Here is a 16591-nt window from a genome sequence, read left to right as displayed (position 1 = left end):
TAATGTGTCTCTCACATTTTCTTTGTATTTCCCTTCGCCAGTTGCTCAGCGCAACGTTTTTCTGCCTGCTTTGTACAATGAAAATACAAACTAAATGAGAATAGAAAAAATAATTAAAGCATTAAATCGTACAAATTACAAATCTGTTCCAAAATATACTTACATTCCATACAATGCGCATCTCAGTGAGGGGCTACAGCGGGTGGCGCCCGGGCAGGGCGGGGCTTCACCCCAGGATGGGCCGGGCCGGCACCGGGCGCGGCTGAGCGGGGCGGAGCGGGGGTCGGGAGGAAGCAGGCGGGAGGCGCCAGCCGGCCCTGTCCTTCTCCAGGCCCGTCCACGGCCAGAGCGGCAGAGTCGGGACTGACCATGCGAGTGGACGCCCCGGCCACCATGCACTCCGGCTGCGTCGGCGCGGACGCGCCACCTACGGCAGGCGGTCACCAAGAGGCGCTTCCCAGGACAACATAGTCACGGGACTCAGACGACCCGGTGGACTGAGGGGGCGCCAGGACGGGGTCCCGCGGCTTGAGTCGGACACTGGACGCTCGCCTGCGGGCGCGTATCATCTGGCGTAGCGCTTGATGTAGTCCTCCACCTTACTCCGGAAGTCGTCCTGGGGGCAGGGACGACGAGTGAGGGGACAGGAGGGGCAGCAGCGCCGTCCACTCCCACAGCCGGGCACTGTGAGCCCCGCCTAGCACCGCCCACTCCCACTGTCCCCATCTCCCCAGTCCTTCCCTGGCCTCGCCCGTCGCGGTGCCGGGGGAGCCGGTCACGGAAGAGCTTCGAAGAGGAAGGACGCCCCGTGTGGGCCCCGAGGAGCCGCGGTGGCCCTGGGCAGGGGCCCTCGCTGATGCTCTGCTCAGCTGCCCACTCCAGGCCCCGCACCGGACCCAGGCAATCGGCCAACACTCAGCCCAGCTTTGACCCCCCCCCCCCCGCCCCGGCTCCCAGCCGCCTCCCCTGTCCCCACCTTCAGTGACCCGGCACAGGGCCGACCCACCTTGTCCCGCAGGTGGTGCTCCGCAGCCTCGATGTTCAGCGGGTCATCGAAGTTCAGGAGATCCTGGAGAGAAGCTGGTGAGCCGGGGGGTCTGCACAGAGCCCCCCACACTGCCAGGTGCGGCAGGACCCCACCCCGCCACAGGACCGCACGCCACAGCCTCAGCATGGCCTGGAGATTTATCCCATTAAGCCTCTCTGAGGGCCGAAAGCAAACCTTTGTGGGGAAGACCTGCTGGCACCGGCACCAGCCCTCAGCGCGCCCGCCCGGGCCCCTCCACCCACCAGCATCCCCGTGGGAGCCCAGGAAGGGCAGCTGCTGTGGGCGCGACAGCCGAGGGACGAGCTCTGCGACAGGCGCCCCCAGGTAGGGGGCCCTGAGGGCACGGACTCTCCAGAGACCCCACGCACCCCCAAGAGTGGGTGTCAGACTCAGCACACGTGGAGGGTGACGGGCCCGCACACTCAGTGCCTTTCCTGACTGCCTGGACCCGGAACGTGGGGGCGCCAGTGGCCAGGGCAGGGGGAAGAGCGGGTCCTTTCAGCCAGGACTCACCGTGAACAGCGAGTTCAGACCCCAAACCACATCCTGCAACAGAAGCAGAGAACAGTCACCTTGACACGGCTGCATGACCTAGTCACTTCCACACGGTCACCCCAACCCAGCCTGGTCACCCAACACAGTCACCCCTACCCAGACAGGGTCACCTGGACAGGTCACCCCCACCCAGCCATCCTGACTCAGCTTGGTCACCTGCACATGGTCGCCTGACAGTCACCCTGGCCCGGCCTGGGCACCCGGCACCACCACCCCTGATGCGTCCCTGTGCCTCCCGGAGAGAGAAGCCGCTGCACAGCACAGCGGGGAGGGAGCCCCCGTGACGCATACAGCCAGGCCCCTGGCACCCCTACAGGCCCCCGAGCACCGCCCGGAGTGACCCCTGAGCACCAAAAGTGGCCCAAGAGTCAAAAACCAGAAACCAAACCCCCAACCAAACTGCTGAGAGGACACTGGCCAGAGCAGGGCCCGGGGGCAGCTGATCAGGCGACGTGGATGCAGAGGGCAGCGCTGCCCAGATCGTCCAGGGCCCCACCCACTGAGCCCCCCATATCCTGGCAGAGCCAGAGACCCTCGTGAGGGGGTCCCCGCGCCCGGGACCGAGGGGGGCAGGTGGAGTCAGCCCTGCACCGTCCCAAGGGCTCATGGCGGGGGCCACGCGAGGGAGCTGCCCCCTCTAGCCTCCAAGCAGCCCAGCCAGGCGGGCCCCCCAGGCCTCGGCCACATGCACGGGTGAGGGGGTGTCAGACCCAGGGCTGCCCCGGGGCCGCCTGAGTGAGGTGGGAGGGTGCTGGCCTCTGGCGTGCTCACTCTGCCTGATCCACCCAAGCCCTGGGCCGGCCTCCCCAGGACGGGACTAGCGTCCCGAGTGGCCCTTCCTGCGGTAGATGCAGGGACACCTCTGAGGGATGCCCCTTGGATGTGGAGACGGAAAACTGCAAACGCCTGCACAGCCAGCGGAGACACCTAGAGAACCAGGGGCGAGGGGCTGCGTGGATGGAGCAAGAGGGTGTGTGGGCCCGTGTGTGGGGCCATGCCAAGGGAGGGGTCATGTGTGGGGTGTGTGGGTGAGGCGGGGGCTCCTCCTACCTTCAGCGTCCGTGTAGGGGCCCAGCCGGTGCCGTCGATGGAATGTTCTCTCAGCAAGCTGCAAGAGAAGTGGGAGCCACGTCAGACCCCCGGCCCCCCACCCCGGGAGCCCGCTGACAAGACCCCCAGAGCCTCCGAGTGCCAGGTCAGGGGCCACGGGTAGCGGTGTCCTGCGGCACTGCAGGGCCGGCCACCCTCCGTCAGGTCTGAGTGGCGGCATGCTCGGGCCAGGCCCAGCTGTGATGGGAGGGGGACCCCCTGCATCCGCCCCATGGCCCGGGGGAGTGTGGCCACACAGCCTCGGCCACAGGGCCGGAGCCAACGGTTCTCACCCGCGTCGGCTGGGAACGCGACCAACCTAACCAGAGCCTGTGGGCCGAGGGCACAGCCCGGCTGGGCACGCGAGCCAGAGACCCGGGCGCGGGGTCCGCCAGCGCCTGCCCGCCAAGCACCTCCCCACCCAGCTGTGGAACCCATGTGGGCTCTGAGCGTGCCCATTCCCCACCCGCCCACTGTTCTGGGCTGACTGACTCTTCGCTGCCCATTTCCCAAACGCAGCACAGAGTGACAGTGCAGTGGGAGGGCTACTTGCACGCAGCCGGCCAGGGTTCGATCCCGGCATCTCACAGGGCCACAAGCACTGCCAGGAGCAAAGCCCGAGGGCAGAGCCAGGAGTCAGCCCTGACGCCACGAACAAAGAAACAAGAAAAAGAGGGGCTGGGGTGTTGTCCAGCGGGGAGGGTGTCTGCCTTGCACCTTGGTCTGACCCCAGTGTCCCACACGGTCCCCCCGACACCCCCAGGAGTGATTCCTGAGTGTGGAGCCAGGAATAACCCGAGCATCTCGGGTGTGACCCAAAATGCTAAAAAAAGAGAAAGAAGCACAGGAAGCGGGCATGGGGTGGCCACGGCCTGGCAGTGATGGGCCCTGCGCCCTGGGGTCGTGGCCGCCCCACGCCTTGCAGAGGTCTGAACTCCAGGGGAGCGGAGGGCAGGCGTGGGCAGCAGGCGAGGGAGAGAGAACGGCCCGCCTGTGCACCGGGGGTGGGGGGCCCTGGTGCGCCCGACACTCACAGCTGCCCGGGGGCAGCGACGGCCCTGGGCCTCAGAGAGGGGGGATGAACGTGGAGAGTGGCGACAGCCAAACCCCACGCGGCCCTGCTGCTCCCTGGGCTGGTGGCCGGGAGGCGGGGGCAGGTCACGGCGGGGAGGGGCCGCACCTGAGGCAGATCTCGCCCGTCTCCGTGATGTTGGGGTGCCAGATCCGCGTCAAGCATCTCACCTTGGGCGGCTGCAACAGAGAAACGCCACAGCTCACGCGAACGCGAGGGACCGGGAGCAGGAAAGAGACGGACGCTCGGAGGGAAGGACGTGGGGGCCAGCGGGGGGGGGGGGAGGGCTCCACCCATACGAGGCCCGGCGTCGTCAGAAGTGTCGGCCACGTGCGCCCCCCCCCCCTTTCTGCAGAGGCTTCTGGGTGGGCACACGCCACCGGGCGTCCCTGTGTCCCTGTGTGTCCGGGGGGGCGTGTGCGGAAGGGCTGAGGGGGCTTTGCACCCCGAGGGCCGATAAGGGGAGGTGGCGCAGAGCAGCGCCCGGAGAGGACGGGCAGGTGGGGGGACAGTCACAGGCTCACGAGGGCAGGGCCAGGCCGGGACTCACCACCATGTTGTAAGCGTCGGGAACTTCCGTTTCAAACTGAAACTTTCCACCCTGGTAGTAACCCTCATCTGTGAAAAACAAAACCAAACAGTCCTCTGGACAGAGAAAGGAGGCAGGGCCAAGACCCGTCAGGGCAGGGACGGGGCAGGGGAGGGGCGGGGCGGCGGGGGCAGGGCCAAGACGGCCCCAGTGGCTCGCGGCTCCCTCGGAAGGGGTCAGTGGAGGCGGCTGTCCCCGGGCTCCCTGCTCCCACCCCACGCTGCTAGGGCACCCACTCTGCTGGAAACACAGCACGGGAAGGACTGAACACCACCGGCCCCAGGACTCAACACCACCGGCCAACGGCACCGCTGCCCTCCCTGGGAGCCCCAGCGAGACCGCAGACACGCAAGGGGCCTCGTCTCACCACCACGAGACCACCAGCCCAACCTCCAGGGCCAACACTGTTATGAAGTCTGGAGTCTGAACTGGCACAGTCGGCGGGAGCCAGAGGGAGAGAATGTGGGGGGAGAAAGGGAGAGAGAGAGGGAGGGAGGGAGGGGGGAGAGAGACAGAGGGAGAGGGAAGGCGAGAGGGAGGGAGACAGTGGGGCCTGGTTCCACCCAGCAGCAGGACAGGAGGAGCACTTGGGGGGAGCAGTGCCAGGGCCGGGCCTCCACTGGCTCCTGAGCGGCCTCCGACTTCCCATGGCTACCGGGTCCCTGGTCTGTGGCAGCCGTGTTCTTCTGGACACTTCCCGGCTGAGGAAGCCAGTCTCCGGGGCCAGAGGGCACAGCAGGGACGGCCGCCAGGAGTGATCCCTGAGCCCAGAGCCAGAGTTAGTCCTGAGCACCCCGGATGTGACTCCAAAACAAACGGGGAGACACACCGCAGCTGTCACCCCAGCATCCAGCCGAGACAGTGACTCGCGCTCCAGAGAACCCCAAGATCCGGCAGACGAAGGGAGCAGATGGGGCTGAGCGCTCGGCCCGGGGAGCCATCGCCCATGGAGAACCAACATGATTCCCAGCGAAAACACACGGAGGCGCCAGGACTCGGGAGTCCAGGCTGGGGCGGACGGAGCACACGCCCCCACAACGGACCCGGCCGGGCCGGCAGAGGCGTCAGGAGACAGGAGCAGAGATTCGACAACAGGCAACTGAATCAAAAGCTGGTTTTGGCAGAGGCCAGGTAACAACTGACAATTAGCAAATTAATCAATGAAAGAAAATAATACTTTGGGGGGTCAAAGAGGTAGTGCAGCGGGGAGGGCACTTGTCTCGTACTCCGTCAACCTGGGTTCGATCCCCGCATCCCATATAGTCCCCTGAGCACTGACAGGAGTAATTCCTGAGTGCAGCGCCAGGAGTGACCTCCAAGCATCACCAAGTGTGGCTCAAAAACAAACAAAATACATAAATTTTCAACAAGCTACAGAGCTTTAAAGGGAACGAAAATACAAAAACAAAACTAAACAAAACACAACCTTACACCAATTAGCACATTTGAAAACAGAGAAGAAAAACGTGAAAAAACTCTCTGAAGGGGCTGGAGCGACAGGACAGTGGGGGGACATTCGCTTTGCACACGGCTGACCTGGGTTGGATCCCCGGCATCCGATGTGGTTCCCCAGCACCACCAGGAGTGATCCCCGAGTGCAGAGCCCGGAGGAACCCCGAGCACTGATGGAGCTGGCCCCCAACAAAACGAACAGAACAAAAACCCACAAAAACCAAAGCCCAAAGCAACCGCCTTGAAGGCCACACATCCCCGAAGCCCGCTCAGGAACAGAGGGGCTGGAGGCAGGGGTCTGGCCTGGGTTTCACCTCTGGAACCACGTGGCCCCTAAGGCCAACTGGACCCCGAGAGCACGAAGCTGCCTGAGCACTGCCGGTGAGGCCCCGAACTGAAGCGACACCTACCAGGGCCTTGTTTACCACACGAGTCGCTTCACACTCCGACTCCTACTGCAAAACCGAACAACCCCAGACCTCAGTGGCCACACTGCAGCTCCAGCCCTCGGAGGACATCACACCGACTCCCTGTGAAGTGCTGGAGGCCAAAGGGCGACTCCCCGCTCGGCCAGAAGGCGGAGGGAGGGAGGCCGGGAGGGAGGAGACGTTTCTCTTGCACCACCTGAAGAGATTTCATTCAAGACAGACCACAGACCCGACTAGGAAAGCCAAGGCTAGGAGCAGCCTGGAACCAGGCGAGAACGCCCGCCCTACTGGGCCAGACGCACAACCGTCTGCGGGCAGACGGACACGGACTTGGGGTCTGAAGGGTGGAGGAGCGCTCGCACAGTGCAGCCCCCCGACAAACTAAGCGAGGGGGTCATCTCCAAGCCGGGTCCCTACCTGCTGCGCCGCCTCCTTCCTGAGCCCTCAGGGTCCCCGACACTGACCCTCACCCCTCTTAGCTTCTCGAAGACTCTTCCTCTCTGCCTGGGAATGGGGTCAGAGGCTCCAGGCGCCTCAGAGCGCTTCTGCTGGGGACGACGGTTCTGCCTGACGCTCAACCCCACAGGAGACACTCGACCCCTGAAATGAGCAGCTGAGGTCACAGCACAGGTTGACTCCCAGCATCATCTGGCCCCGGAGCACTGAGCACTGCAGGGTGGTCTTGAGCACTGCAGGACCCTCGAAATCAACCTGCAGGCCCTGTTGGCGGAGTAGCGTGAGAGATGGTCCCAGGGCTGCTGGCGCTGCCCCCCCCCCATGCAAACAGAACCAGCACTGGGGGTGGGGGGTGGCTCACAGGGGCACAGGTGCTGCATGTGACCCCCCTAGCACCCCCGCGCACGGCAGGGCAGGGGCGGGGGAGCCGTGCCTGAGCCCTGCAGGGTGGCCCCAAACACACAACAGAAACACCTCAGCAAACGTGAATGGCTTCAAGTAAACGAAGAGTCATGGTTATTCTATACTAGTAACAAAACGGAGAACCAAAATTTGTAACTTAAAGCAGGTCCTCCCCACCCCACACCTGGACTTTAACACGTGAGCAAGACCCACACATGGGAGGCACCAAACACAGGAAAGGGACGGACGGGAAACGCCGCTGCCATCGGCCCAGACCCACCCACGGACCCAGCGCCACCGTCGGTTTCAGGGGAGCGGGAACCCGAAGGTCCCGAGTGCCCCCGGCTTCCCCCAGGGGCAGCCCAGTGGGGCGCATGCTCCCACGTGTGCAAGGCCCGAGTCCAATTCCAGGCAACACACACAGACCCCCCCAGACCTCCTCCAGACACAGACCACCCCTGAACACAGATCCAAACACACACGCGCGCGCGCACACACCCATGCGCTCTCTCTCATGTACACACAGTGCTGGACAGGGCCATGGTCACAGCATGAGGCTGCCCCAAAGGCAAACACGGATCAGCAGGCAGGATAAAGTCCGGACCCGACGCTAATAACGAGAGCGAGGTGACTGAACCATTTCAGCAACTGAACGCGACAGATGAAAACACACGAGCCTTTTCTCACACAAACATCAATTCGAGAGGGACCGACGAAAACGAGAAGACGGGGGACAAACACAAGGGAGACAGCCTGGGGCAAGGCGGCAGGGCCAAGCTGGCCGAATGTCCCTCTGCCCAGCCTGCCTGCGGCCCTGCTCGGCCGCCGGAAGAAGCGAAGATTTCTTGAACAGGACAAAAAAAAAAACCCAACCCACTACTCAGTAACAAACGATAGATACAAAATTGCAATTTTCTCAAAGGAAAAAATATTTACACAGAAGAAAGAAAGTTACAGAATGGAAGGAAACAACCATAGCTCAGGTATCAGACCAAGAACTTGTACTGACAACACAGGAAACAACAAAAACCAAACAGATTTCCTCCTGTCAATGCCTGACCTGAGGTGCCCCCTCGGAGGCCAGGGGAGGGCACAGAGCAGAGAAACCTGCAGCAAGCCTGAGCTCTCCACCGGGTCCTCGCTCTGGCCCTCGCCAAGAAGGGCCACACCTCGCTGTGCTCAGGCGAACCCTGGCTCTGCACTCAGGACTCACTCGGCCCGGGGGCCACACGGTGTGCTCGGCCAAACCTGGGACAGCCGCCTGCAAGGTAAACTGCCTGCAAGGTAAGCCGCCTGCAAGGTAAACGCCCCAACCCACTGTCTCTGGCCCAAAGGTGCTTTTCAAATGGCAAATGAGCTGGGCTGGAAAGGAGTTCTGCAGGGGAGCACCCAGCAGGGAGGCCTCAATGGGGAGCACCCGCCTAGCAAGGGAGGCCTTGGGTTCCATCCCCGGCACATTTGAGAAGGGGAAGAAAAAGGAAAACGAGCATTTCGGAAAAGATCATACGCAAACCACCGGCAAATACATGAAAGAGTTTGTCGCTGGAGACGCCCTGGAACGCCCCACGACTCTGGGCAGCCTCTGAGGCCATACGCGGATCTTTGGCACGACAGGACTGAAGAAAAATGAAGCTAGGACCACAGGAAGGGCAGCAGAGAGCGGACAGCAACTGCCCCGTGGGAGCCCTCCAACGCTGGGCGGGAGACTCAGAGTGACGGACACGGACCCCAGAATGTGGGACCCAGACAGGCTGAGCTACGCAGACAGACGCTCCCGGGACTCAGGAACTCTAAGAGAGGACCAAATCTCGATGGGCGCAGAACCCAGAAATGACTTCCGGATAGGGCATGCTGGAACATTCCAGACCCCTCCCGGGCTGTGGTCACACAGGCGATGCATTTCCAGAGGTTTCAAATGAGCGCAGCTCTCTGGCCCTCTCCTCAGTCAGAAGGGGAGTGTGATACTGAAACTTTTTTTAATTTTCAAATTTCTTTTCCTGAACATTCTAAAAGACATTTTTAAAGCTAGCTCCCGTGGCTCACGGCTGACACGGGTTCGATCCCAGCACCACACAAGGTTCCCCGAACCTCGCCAGGATTGAGTTCTGAGTGCAGAGTCAGCAGGAACCACCGAGTGTGGCCCCAAACCCAAATGCAATCACACAAGCCACAGCACGGAAGTCTGGCGGCCTCTGGGCCGAGGGTGCGGGGTTACAGGCGGCAGAACCCAGGCACACTCCTCACGAGAACAGCAGTGCCAGCACCTCAGGGGCCCCCACAGCCCAGACTCTGGAAAGTCCCGTCCCAGAGAGGAGAGGCTCATCCGGGGGTCGGTGCCACACTGTCCCGTGGCACTGGCAGAAACAACCAGTGGCTACAGCAGAGGGCGGTGGAGACGCACCCGGACCACCAGGGGTGCCTCAGCACCCACCAGGGGCCCAGGGCAGGGGCCAGCAGACTTCGAGGGCTGTGCAGGGACCCCACGGACGGCAAGGTGGCGGCAGCAGGGAGCAGGGTCACAGGCAGGGGCCCCTGTGCCTCCCCTTCTGAGCAGCCCGTGTCCGTGGATCTCAGATGCTCCAGAGCCCGGGACGGACGCTCATCAGGTCCCGCTGGCCCAGAGCTCCTTTGCACACCCGGGAGCTCAGGACAGCCCGATCCTGCCCCACAGAAGGGGCCCAGGGTGCGAGCTCAGTGGCTCCGAGCCCACGTGCTCACACAGGGACCGCGGGCGCCAGGGCTGGCCACAGCACCGGTGAGGCTCCTCTGCTGTGCACTCGTCCCCTCCCTGGTGGGCACTGGCCTGTGCCTTTCACATGGTCAGACGCAGAACGAGCCAGAGTTCCAGGGAGCCTTTGAAATAAGCTGGCTGGAGTCAGGGCGCTCGTCCTGCGTGCAACGGCCTGGGGTTCGATCCCCAGCACCCCATTGGGTCCTGGACCTGCCAGGGGGATCCCTGAGCCCTGTTGGAACCCCCAAAATCTCCCCAAACCAACAACAGCCAGAAGATCCAGCACTGGGGGGCAGCACATGGCAGAACGCAGTCCTGGCTTGAACAAGGCCCCAAGCCGGCACCCACACCCCAAGGCCACCCCACCCCGCCCGGAGAGGCTGGGTATAAAGCATAATCAAGTAACATTTGCCGCCACATCCCCTGACCAAACACAGTACGAGCGTTACCTGGGGTCACTGTGAGCTGAAAGCAATGGAGCTTGTTCGGGTCAGGAAAATGCACTTTGCAAGTACCTGCAAAAGAATCCACAAGGTCAGCGAGGAACACTGCGCAGCCGGCTGCAGGCACCGAGCCGGAGACCCCCTCCTGCCCACACCCCAGCTCCAACAGGGAGCCGCCTTCCACCCTCACCTGGGTACCGAGAGACCTGCCCAGTCACCCAAGAACGATCACGCAGCTCAACTGCGAAAGGAGGGAGCCTCCCTCAGGGAGACGTACGTGCGCGCGCGTGTATATGTGTGTGTGTGTGTGTGTGTGTGTGTGTGTGTGTGTGTGGCCAAGAACAGATCACGTAACTCTACTGGGAAAGGAGAAACCCTCCACAGGGAGACAGTGTGTGTCGTTGTGGATATGTCTTGTGTGTTGAGGTTGTGTGTCTCAAGTGTGTATTGTGCATTGCACGTGGAATGTCAAGATCACTTCTAGTGTGAAAGGAGAACTCCTCCATCTGGGAGGCGGCTGTGTGTGTGTGTGTGTGTGTGTGTGGTGCAGTGGGAGCTGCCTACCCCCGTATCATGTCAAACGAGCCCCAAGAGTGTGAACACCCCCAGAACAGACAGGCAGCCGGGAAAGGACCGTGCTGAGGCATTGGCCGGACGTCAGCCACTCGAGCAGAGGCCCCGTTCCTGGGTGGCCATTTCCCGCTGTGCAGCCACAGGCCTTGCGCCAACCCGGAGTCTAGCACCGGCCCCCGCCTGGCCCAGGGGGCGGGGCGGCCAGGAGGGGCAGGCTGTGGCCGTCAGGACGCGCTCGGGACCCTTCCGTCCAGTACTCGGACAGCACGGGCCCGGCAATGCTGCACTCCATCCTTCCCTCTCCGTCCAGCCGTGCTTCGGGATGACTCCTGGCAGTGCTCGGGGACCACACGGGCTGACAGGGATCAGACCCGGGTCCTCACCTGGCCTGGCTCACTAGTTCTCAACATCACTCACGGCGCTGTGTTTGTTTTTCTAAAGAGCCGAGGGTGACTAAACAGCTGTTCTGGGACTCGTTCATCAGGAAGCCTCGGCTCCTGATGGGGGCGTTTCAGAGACCAGGGAGGACAGGACAGTGGGGGCTGCACAGCGCCCCGGGTCCCACCCGAGCATGCCAGCACCAGTGCAACTGCAGCCCTCATGGCTGAGGGCCAGGCGGCTCCAAGGCCAGCAGGGCTAGCAAAGGCGACGTGTGATACCTTCGAGGACAACCCTGAGGACAGCCCCGAGGACGGCCGGGGGCTCGCTCCTAGTTAGGGACACCTGCAGTCTATTCGTACCCCGTTAAATTCCTTGGAACTACAGGGAAACGGGCTTTTGCCACTGTGCAAAGTTTTTAAGACTGACGTGATCCTTCCCTGCGCCGGGTCTGGGGACGCCGTACTTACAAGGTAAATTAGCTTCAAGTTCCGCGACCTCTGCAGAGACAAACAGACGAGCGTTAGCCTCAGCCGAGCCTCCCGGGCAGCCCCCGCCTGGTGCGCGTCAGGCTGAGCCGTCACAGCACCTACGGGGACTGGATGGGCCCTGAGATGACAGGCCGGGTGGACTGGTGCAGTCTGGCCTCCCGCCGCCCCGCCCAGCCCCACAGCCCAGCTCCCACCCACTCCTGCCTCCAGGCGCCTGTGACTCACTCTGGTGTGACTGAGCACCCTCTGCGAGGGAAAGGTGTGACCCTCCTACCCGTCCCCCCCACCCCAAGAGCCTAGGAAGGCCACTGGACGCGGCTCCTGCTGGCCACCTCGGCGCCTGGCAGCCTCGCCCTCAGACCAGAGAACTGGGTCGTCAGAGTGAGAGAGGGCAGTGTCACAGCGTGCTGGATGGCGGCAGGCCCTCACACTGGGGACCCCTCGCCCCGCCCCCAAACCCAGCCACCATGGACCACGCCTGGGCTGCCAGAGGGACACGGGGGTCTGGGTGGGGCAGAGCGGAGAGGCTGGCACTGCAGGAGTCAGCCTGAGGGGCAGCAGCAAGCCCGTTTCCGGCAGGACTGGATGGCCAGGGGCCTTGTTGCTTTCTCGGACGCCAGCCCCAGCCCCTCACCCTCCAGTCCCCAGCCCAGTCCCCCAGGCCGCACCTCACCCCCATCCCCAGTCTGTGCTGTGCCACAGACTCTGGCCTCGGTTCCCAGTGGCAGCCAAGGTGACCAGGCCAAGCCAGCGCAAGGGCAGCAGCACCCCACGCCCACCTGAGAGCCCCCCGGTGCCCCTCAACGTGGGTGCCAGGCTGCAGCCTGCGTGAGCACCTGCATCCTGCCCATCAGGCTCCTGCTGGGATCTGCTCCCCCAAAGCTCGCCCCGCCCCAACACCCTGTCAGGCCCAAACAACGGCCTTTGGGGCCTCGCGGTGCCACGACTGACCCAGACCTGCGGGCAAGGCCTGTGCTCCACCTGGGACCTCCCCAACCCAGCACCGCCACTCCGATATGCAGAAACGCAGCCACGTGGCAGGGCTTAGCCGGGGTCAGACTGTCCACAAAAACCTGAGAGCCTTGACATGCTCTGCATCAGGCCCAGGCCTGGCCCCCAGCACCCCACGACCCCCCAGGCACTGAGCCAGGAGCAGTCCCCGTCCCATGCCAGATGTGACTCCCAAACCAAAACAGAGAACTGCCCTAGAAAGTGGCAAGCCTGTGCGGGCTCGGTGCTCAGTGCTCCAGGCTATTAGCCAAGCTTCCCTCCTCCCGGCCTCCGGCTAATGGGGCTCTCCCGCCCCCCAACACCCCCAGACCCTCCCCCAAAGGGCTGTGGAGCACAGACCAGAGGCTCCTCACTCCACCCACCGCCCACCAACACGCAGAGCTTGGGCAGCAGAGGACAAGAGCCCCCACGATGCCCCCAATTCCACTACGTCCAGGGTGAGCAGAGCTGTCCCCTGCTCGGGAAGGCCACCAGCTGTCCTGCCGTCAACGCGTTCCAGGACGCAGAGGCCGCCGTCCCCACAAGCTTGGATCTACACCGACTGCCCAGCCCTGCACTGCGGCGCGGCCTGACTTCAGAACCCGTCGTCCTCTGGACAGCACCCGTCACCTGCAGAAGTGACAGCAAGCACGCCACACATGCACATACACACACACACATGCGCAACCCCCCCCAGGGCAGCACACGCTCCACAGATGCCTGCACCACACACACATGCACACACATGCGCGGACATGTGGAAACGCACACACATGTCCCCCTCAGGACAGCACAAGCTCCAGATGCTCACACCACACATGCACATGTATATGCACACAAACACATGCACACAGTACAGGGAGAGGAAATGCTCCTGAGGCCTGATCACACACACGCAGCGCAGCTCAGCAGGCACCTACACCACACACACACACACACAGAGCTCAGCAGACACCTACACCACACACACACACACACACACACACACACAGGTCAGCAAGAAAGCCATCACACACACACACACAGTTCAGCAGACACCTACACCACACACACACACACACACACACACACACAGAGCTCAGTGCAGTGTACTCCCACAAGCACATGCGTGCATACACGAATGCCAAGGGAGCGACAGACACCTGCGCACAGCGGACCCTACCCCATGGACACGCCATGGACGTGGTGAAGAGATTCAGGCTCTGGCGTGAATGGAGCCGGAAGCACCGAGTCCCTGCGGCAGGGTGTTCGGAAGCGAGAAACGCCCCTCTTCAGCCGGCTGGCCATGCCCACACCAGCGTCAGCCTCACTGGCCTTCGGGAAGCCCGAAGAGCCCTCCCGGGGGTGGCGAGCAGTGCCCGCTGCCGGGCCAGACACAGCTCACCCAGCCATCCTACCCTCCCCACAGCTGCCCTCGCCCCGTCGTACCTTTCACCAGCAGCCGGTCCCTCACTGACACCCTCCTCGTGGAGTCGGCGGCGGAGGCCGACGCGCGGGCGCCCCGGAGCCCGTCATCCCGCTTGAGTTTGCTCGCCAGCGTCAGCATTCCTGCCACCTGGACCCTGCAAGACGGGGCGCGGTGAGGGCATCCGCAGGGGCGGGCAGTAGGGACCTGATGACCGTCCCGCCAGGCTGCATGACCCTGACCCCTCTGTCTGGGGTCCTGCCGAAGAGTGTCGGAGATGACCGAGAGTGGACACTGGCGACGCTGCTGGGGACAAGGAGCCCAGGAAGGCGCCTGATTTCCCGGGCCTGTCACCTGCCCTGCCTGGCGAAAAAGGGCTACAGTCCCGGGTGAACGGCAAAACGGAGGTTCTGACAGCGAAAGACACCCGGCTATGCCTCCAAGGAGGCTGCTAAAGTGTTGGGGTCGCTGACACCCCGGGGGCGGGGGCTGGTGGGCGCTGCACGCCTGGGACTATAATTAGCAGGACTGTAAGTCACGGCCCAAATAAGAAGCTCTCGGCAAGAGTGTCACACCCGACAGTGCCCTGGGCTGACTCCTGGCTCGATGGTCAGGGACCACTCCTGAGGGCTCGGGGGACCGTACAGGGTCCCAGGGACTGACCGGGACCGGCCACATGTGAGGCCAAACCATCCTCCCGGCTGTCCTATGGCTCCAGCCCACAGACGGGCAGAGCTTCTCAGGCCATCCTGTGTATCCCGGAAGTCGGACTTTACTGTCAACTACTTGTGTCATACACACAGCGTCTCCATGGGCTGGGGGACTGGCCAAATGGGTGGGCTAGTGCGGGCACTCTGCAGGGGGAGGGCCAGGTTCGAGCCCCAGGACTGCCTCTAGCAGGAAGCTGGGTGTGGCCCCCAAACTGAAAGCGTCTTGAATACGACATATCACCTGGGGGCAGACACACACACCCTCATTCCTGCCCCAGTCCCACCAGTCCGGCACCAGTCCCGGGATTCTGAGCCCCCTATTCCGGCTCTTTCCAGAAGTGGGTTCCGGTTCTGGGACCACGGGGCCACAAAGGCCCGAGGTCACCAGCTGCCGGAGCAGTGGCCACGAGTCCCCGGCTTCCCTTCTGGAGGTGACAGGAAGCCCCATGGAGTGTGGTGCTGGCCAGGCACCCGGCGCCCAGTTCCTCTTGCAGTTTGGGGCACTTGAGCGACCGTGGACCGAACCAGCGGCAGCTCCTTGGGCCACCGCCTCCCCCAGGGGCCACTTCTCGGCCCTGCCCACCAGCAGCTGCGAGTCGAGCCCACAGGACCGGCTGGTCAGCCGCCCTCCGGGTCCAAAGCAAGCAAGACCAGCCCACCGACGGCCCGCGGGACAGTCGGGGCCACCAGGGGCCGCCCGGCCTTGACCCTCCAGCGCAACTCGCCGGCCTTGAGTGCTGGAAGCCGGGACAGAAACGCGGGTGGGGGCGAGTTCGGGCAGCGCCCGGGGGCCAGGGATGAGACAGGGCCGGGGTGAGGGGCTCAGGGGGTCACGAGGCTGCCGGCCGCTCCCCCGGCCACGGCCAGGCGCGACCCCGCAGCGCCGGCCGGGGGGGAGCTGGTGGCCGCCCGCAGCGCGCGGGGTGGGCACGGGCGTGGGCAGCGGCGAGGCCTGGCCCCGCGCCCTCGCGGCCCCCCACGCCGCCCCGATACCGGGTCAGCGCCGAGGCCGGTCCGTCCCCCCGCCCTGGGCGTCCGCGGCCGGCGGGGAGGGGTCGGCGCGGGCCGGGCGGCGGGTTCGCGGCGTCGCCCTGGAGAGGACAATCCCCGGGCCCGAACCCGGGCACTGCGGGCAGGGCCGCCCCCGCCCCCGGCCCGGGAGGGTCCCGCCGCCCCCGGCCCGCGCCCGCTTCTGGAAGCTTCTCCGGGGCCGGACGCCCCGCGGCCCCCGAGCCGGCCGGGCCGCGGGGACCCCGCCCGCGGCCTTCCGGGCCCGGCGCGGCCCGGCCGGCCCGAACCCGTCCGGACGCCCGCGCGGCCGCGCCCGCCGCCCCGGCCCCCCCGCGCCTGACCTTGGCCGCCCGCGCTCACCTGCCCGCCGCTGCCCGCCGCCGGCCGGCGGCCACCCAGCCTCGAGCGCGCCGCGGCGGGCGGAAGTCGCGGGGCGGGGCCTGGCCGCGGCGGCGCGGGCGCTTTAAAAAAAAAGTTCAAAACCTCCCCGAACTTTATTCGCAGCCCGGCGCGGACAGCGGCGGCGGCGCGGCGCCCATTGGCGGACGGCGAGGCGGGGGCGGGCGCGCGGCCCGCGGCGCCCGCGGATTGGCGGGCGGGGGCGAGGGGCGGGCCCTCGGCGTCCTCCGCGCCGGCTGCTGGGCCGCAGGCACCTGCCGCCGCCGGCCCCGGGTCCGCTCTCGGGGATGCTCGGGTGCTGCGGGGCCGCGCTGGGCGGGGTCCCAGTGGCCGGCGAGCCCCGCGAACCCCTCAGGCCGCCGTGGGTGT

The 16591-nt window shown here is 64.6% G+C and overlaps 1 protein-coding gene across 1 annotated transcript; it reads right to left on the bottom strand.

Annotated features, from left to right (window-relative positions):
• UBE2F (ubiquitin conjugating enzyme E2 F (putative)) lies at positions 1-16292 on the bottom strand. Its single transcript, XM_056108323.1, has 10 exons — positions 16184-16292; positions 14126-14259; positions 11687-11716; positions 10272-10337; positions 4315-4382; positions 3873-3943; positions 2654-2711; positions 1562-1594; positions 1007-1069; positions 1-616 (listed from the first exon to the last, which is right to left on the bottom strand). Exons 2-10 carry the CDS (start codon positions 14241-14243, stop codon positions 566-568), a joined length of 558 nt encoding a protein of 185 aa, XP_055964298.1. The 5' UTR covers positions 14244-14259; positions 16184-16292; the 3' UTR covers positions 1-565.
• Between the last annotated feature and the right edge of the window lie 299 nt (positions 16293-16591).

This window comes from Sorex fumeus, unplaced genomic scaffold, assembly GCF_029834395.1.
Source record: "Sorex fumeus unplaced genomic scaffold, SorFum_2.1 ptg000207l, whole genome shotgun sequence".
NCBI classification, from domain to species: Eukaryota; Metazoa; Chordata; class Mammalia; order Eulipotyphla; family Soricidae; genus Sorex; species Sorex fumeus.
The sequence above is the reverse complement of the archived record's forward strand: the minus strand, read 5'-3'. Positions and strand labels throughout refer to the sequence as shown.

What these genes read in the sequence shown, in the direction of transcription:
- UBE2F (XM_056108323.1), bottom strand. Translation starts at nt 14,243, where the DNA reads ATGCTGACGCTGGCGAGCAAACTCAAGCGGGATGACGGGCTCCGGGGC. An exon ending in CCCCTACACGGACGCTGAAG is followed by an intron (nt 1,595 to 2,653) that starts GTAGGAGGAGCC and finishes CTTCTGTTGCAG; the next exon opens with GATGTGGTTTGGGGTCTGAA. An exon ending in AGCACCACCTGCGGGACAAG is followed by an intron (nt 617 to 1,006) that starts GTGGGTCGGCCC and finishes CCCTGCCCCCAG; the next exon opens with GACGACTTCCGGAGTAAGGT.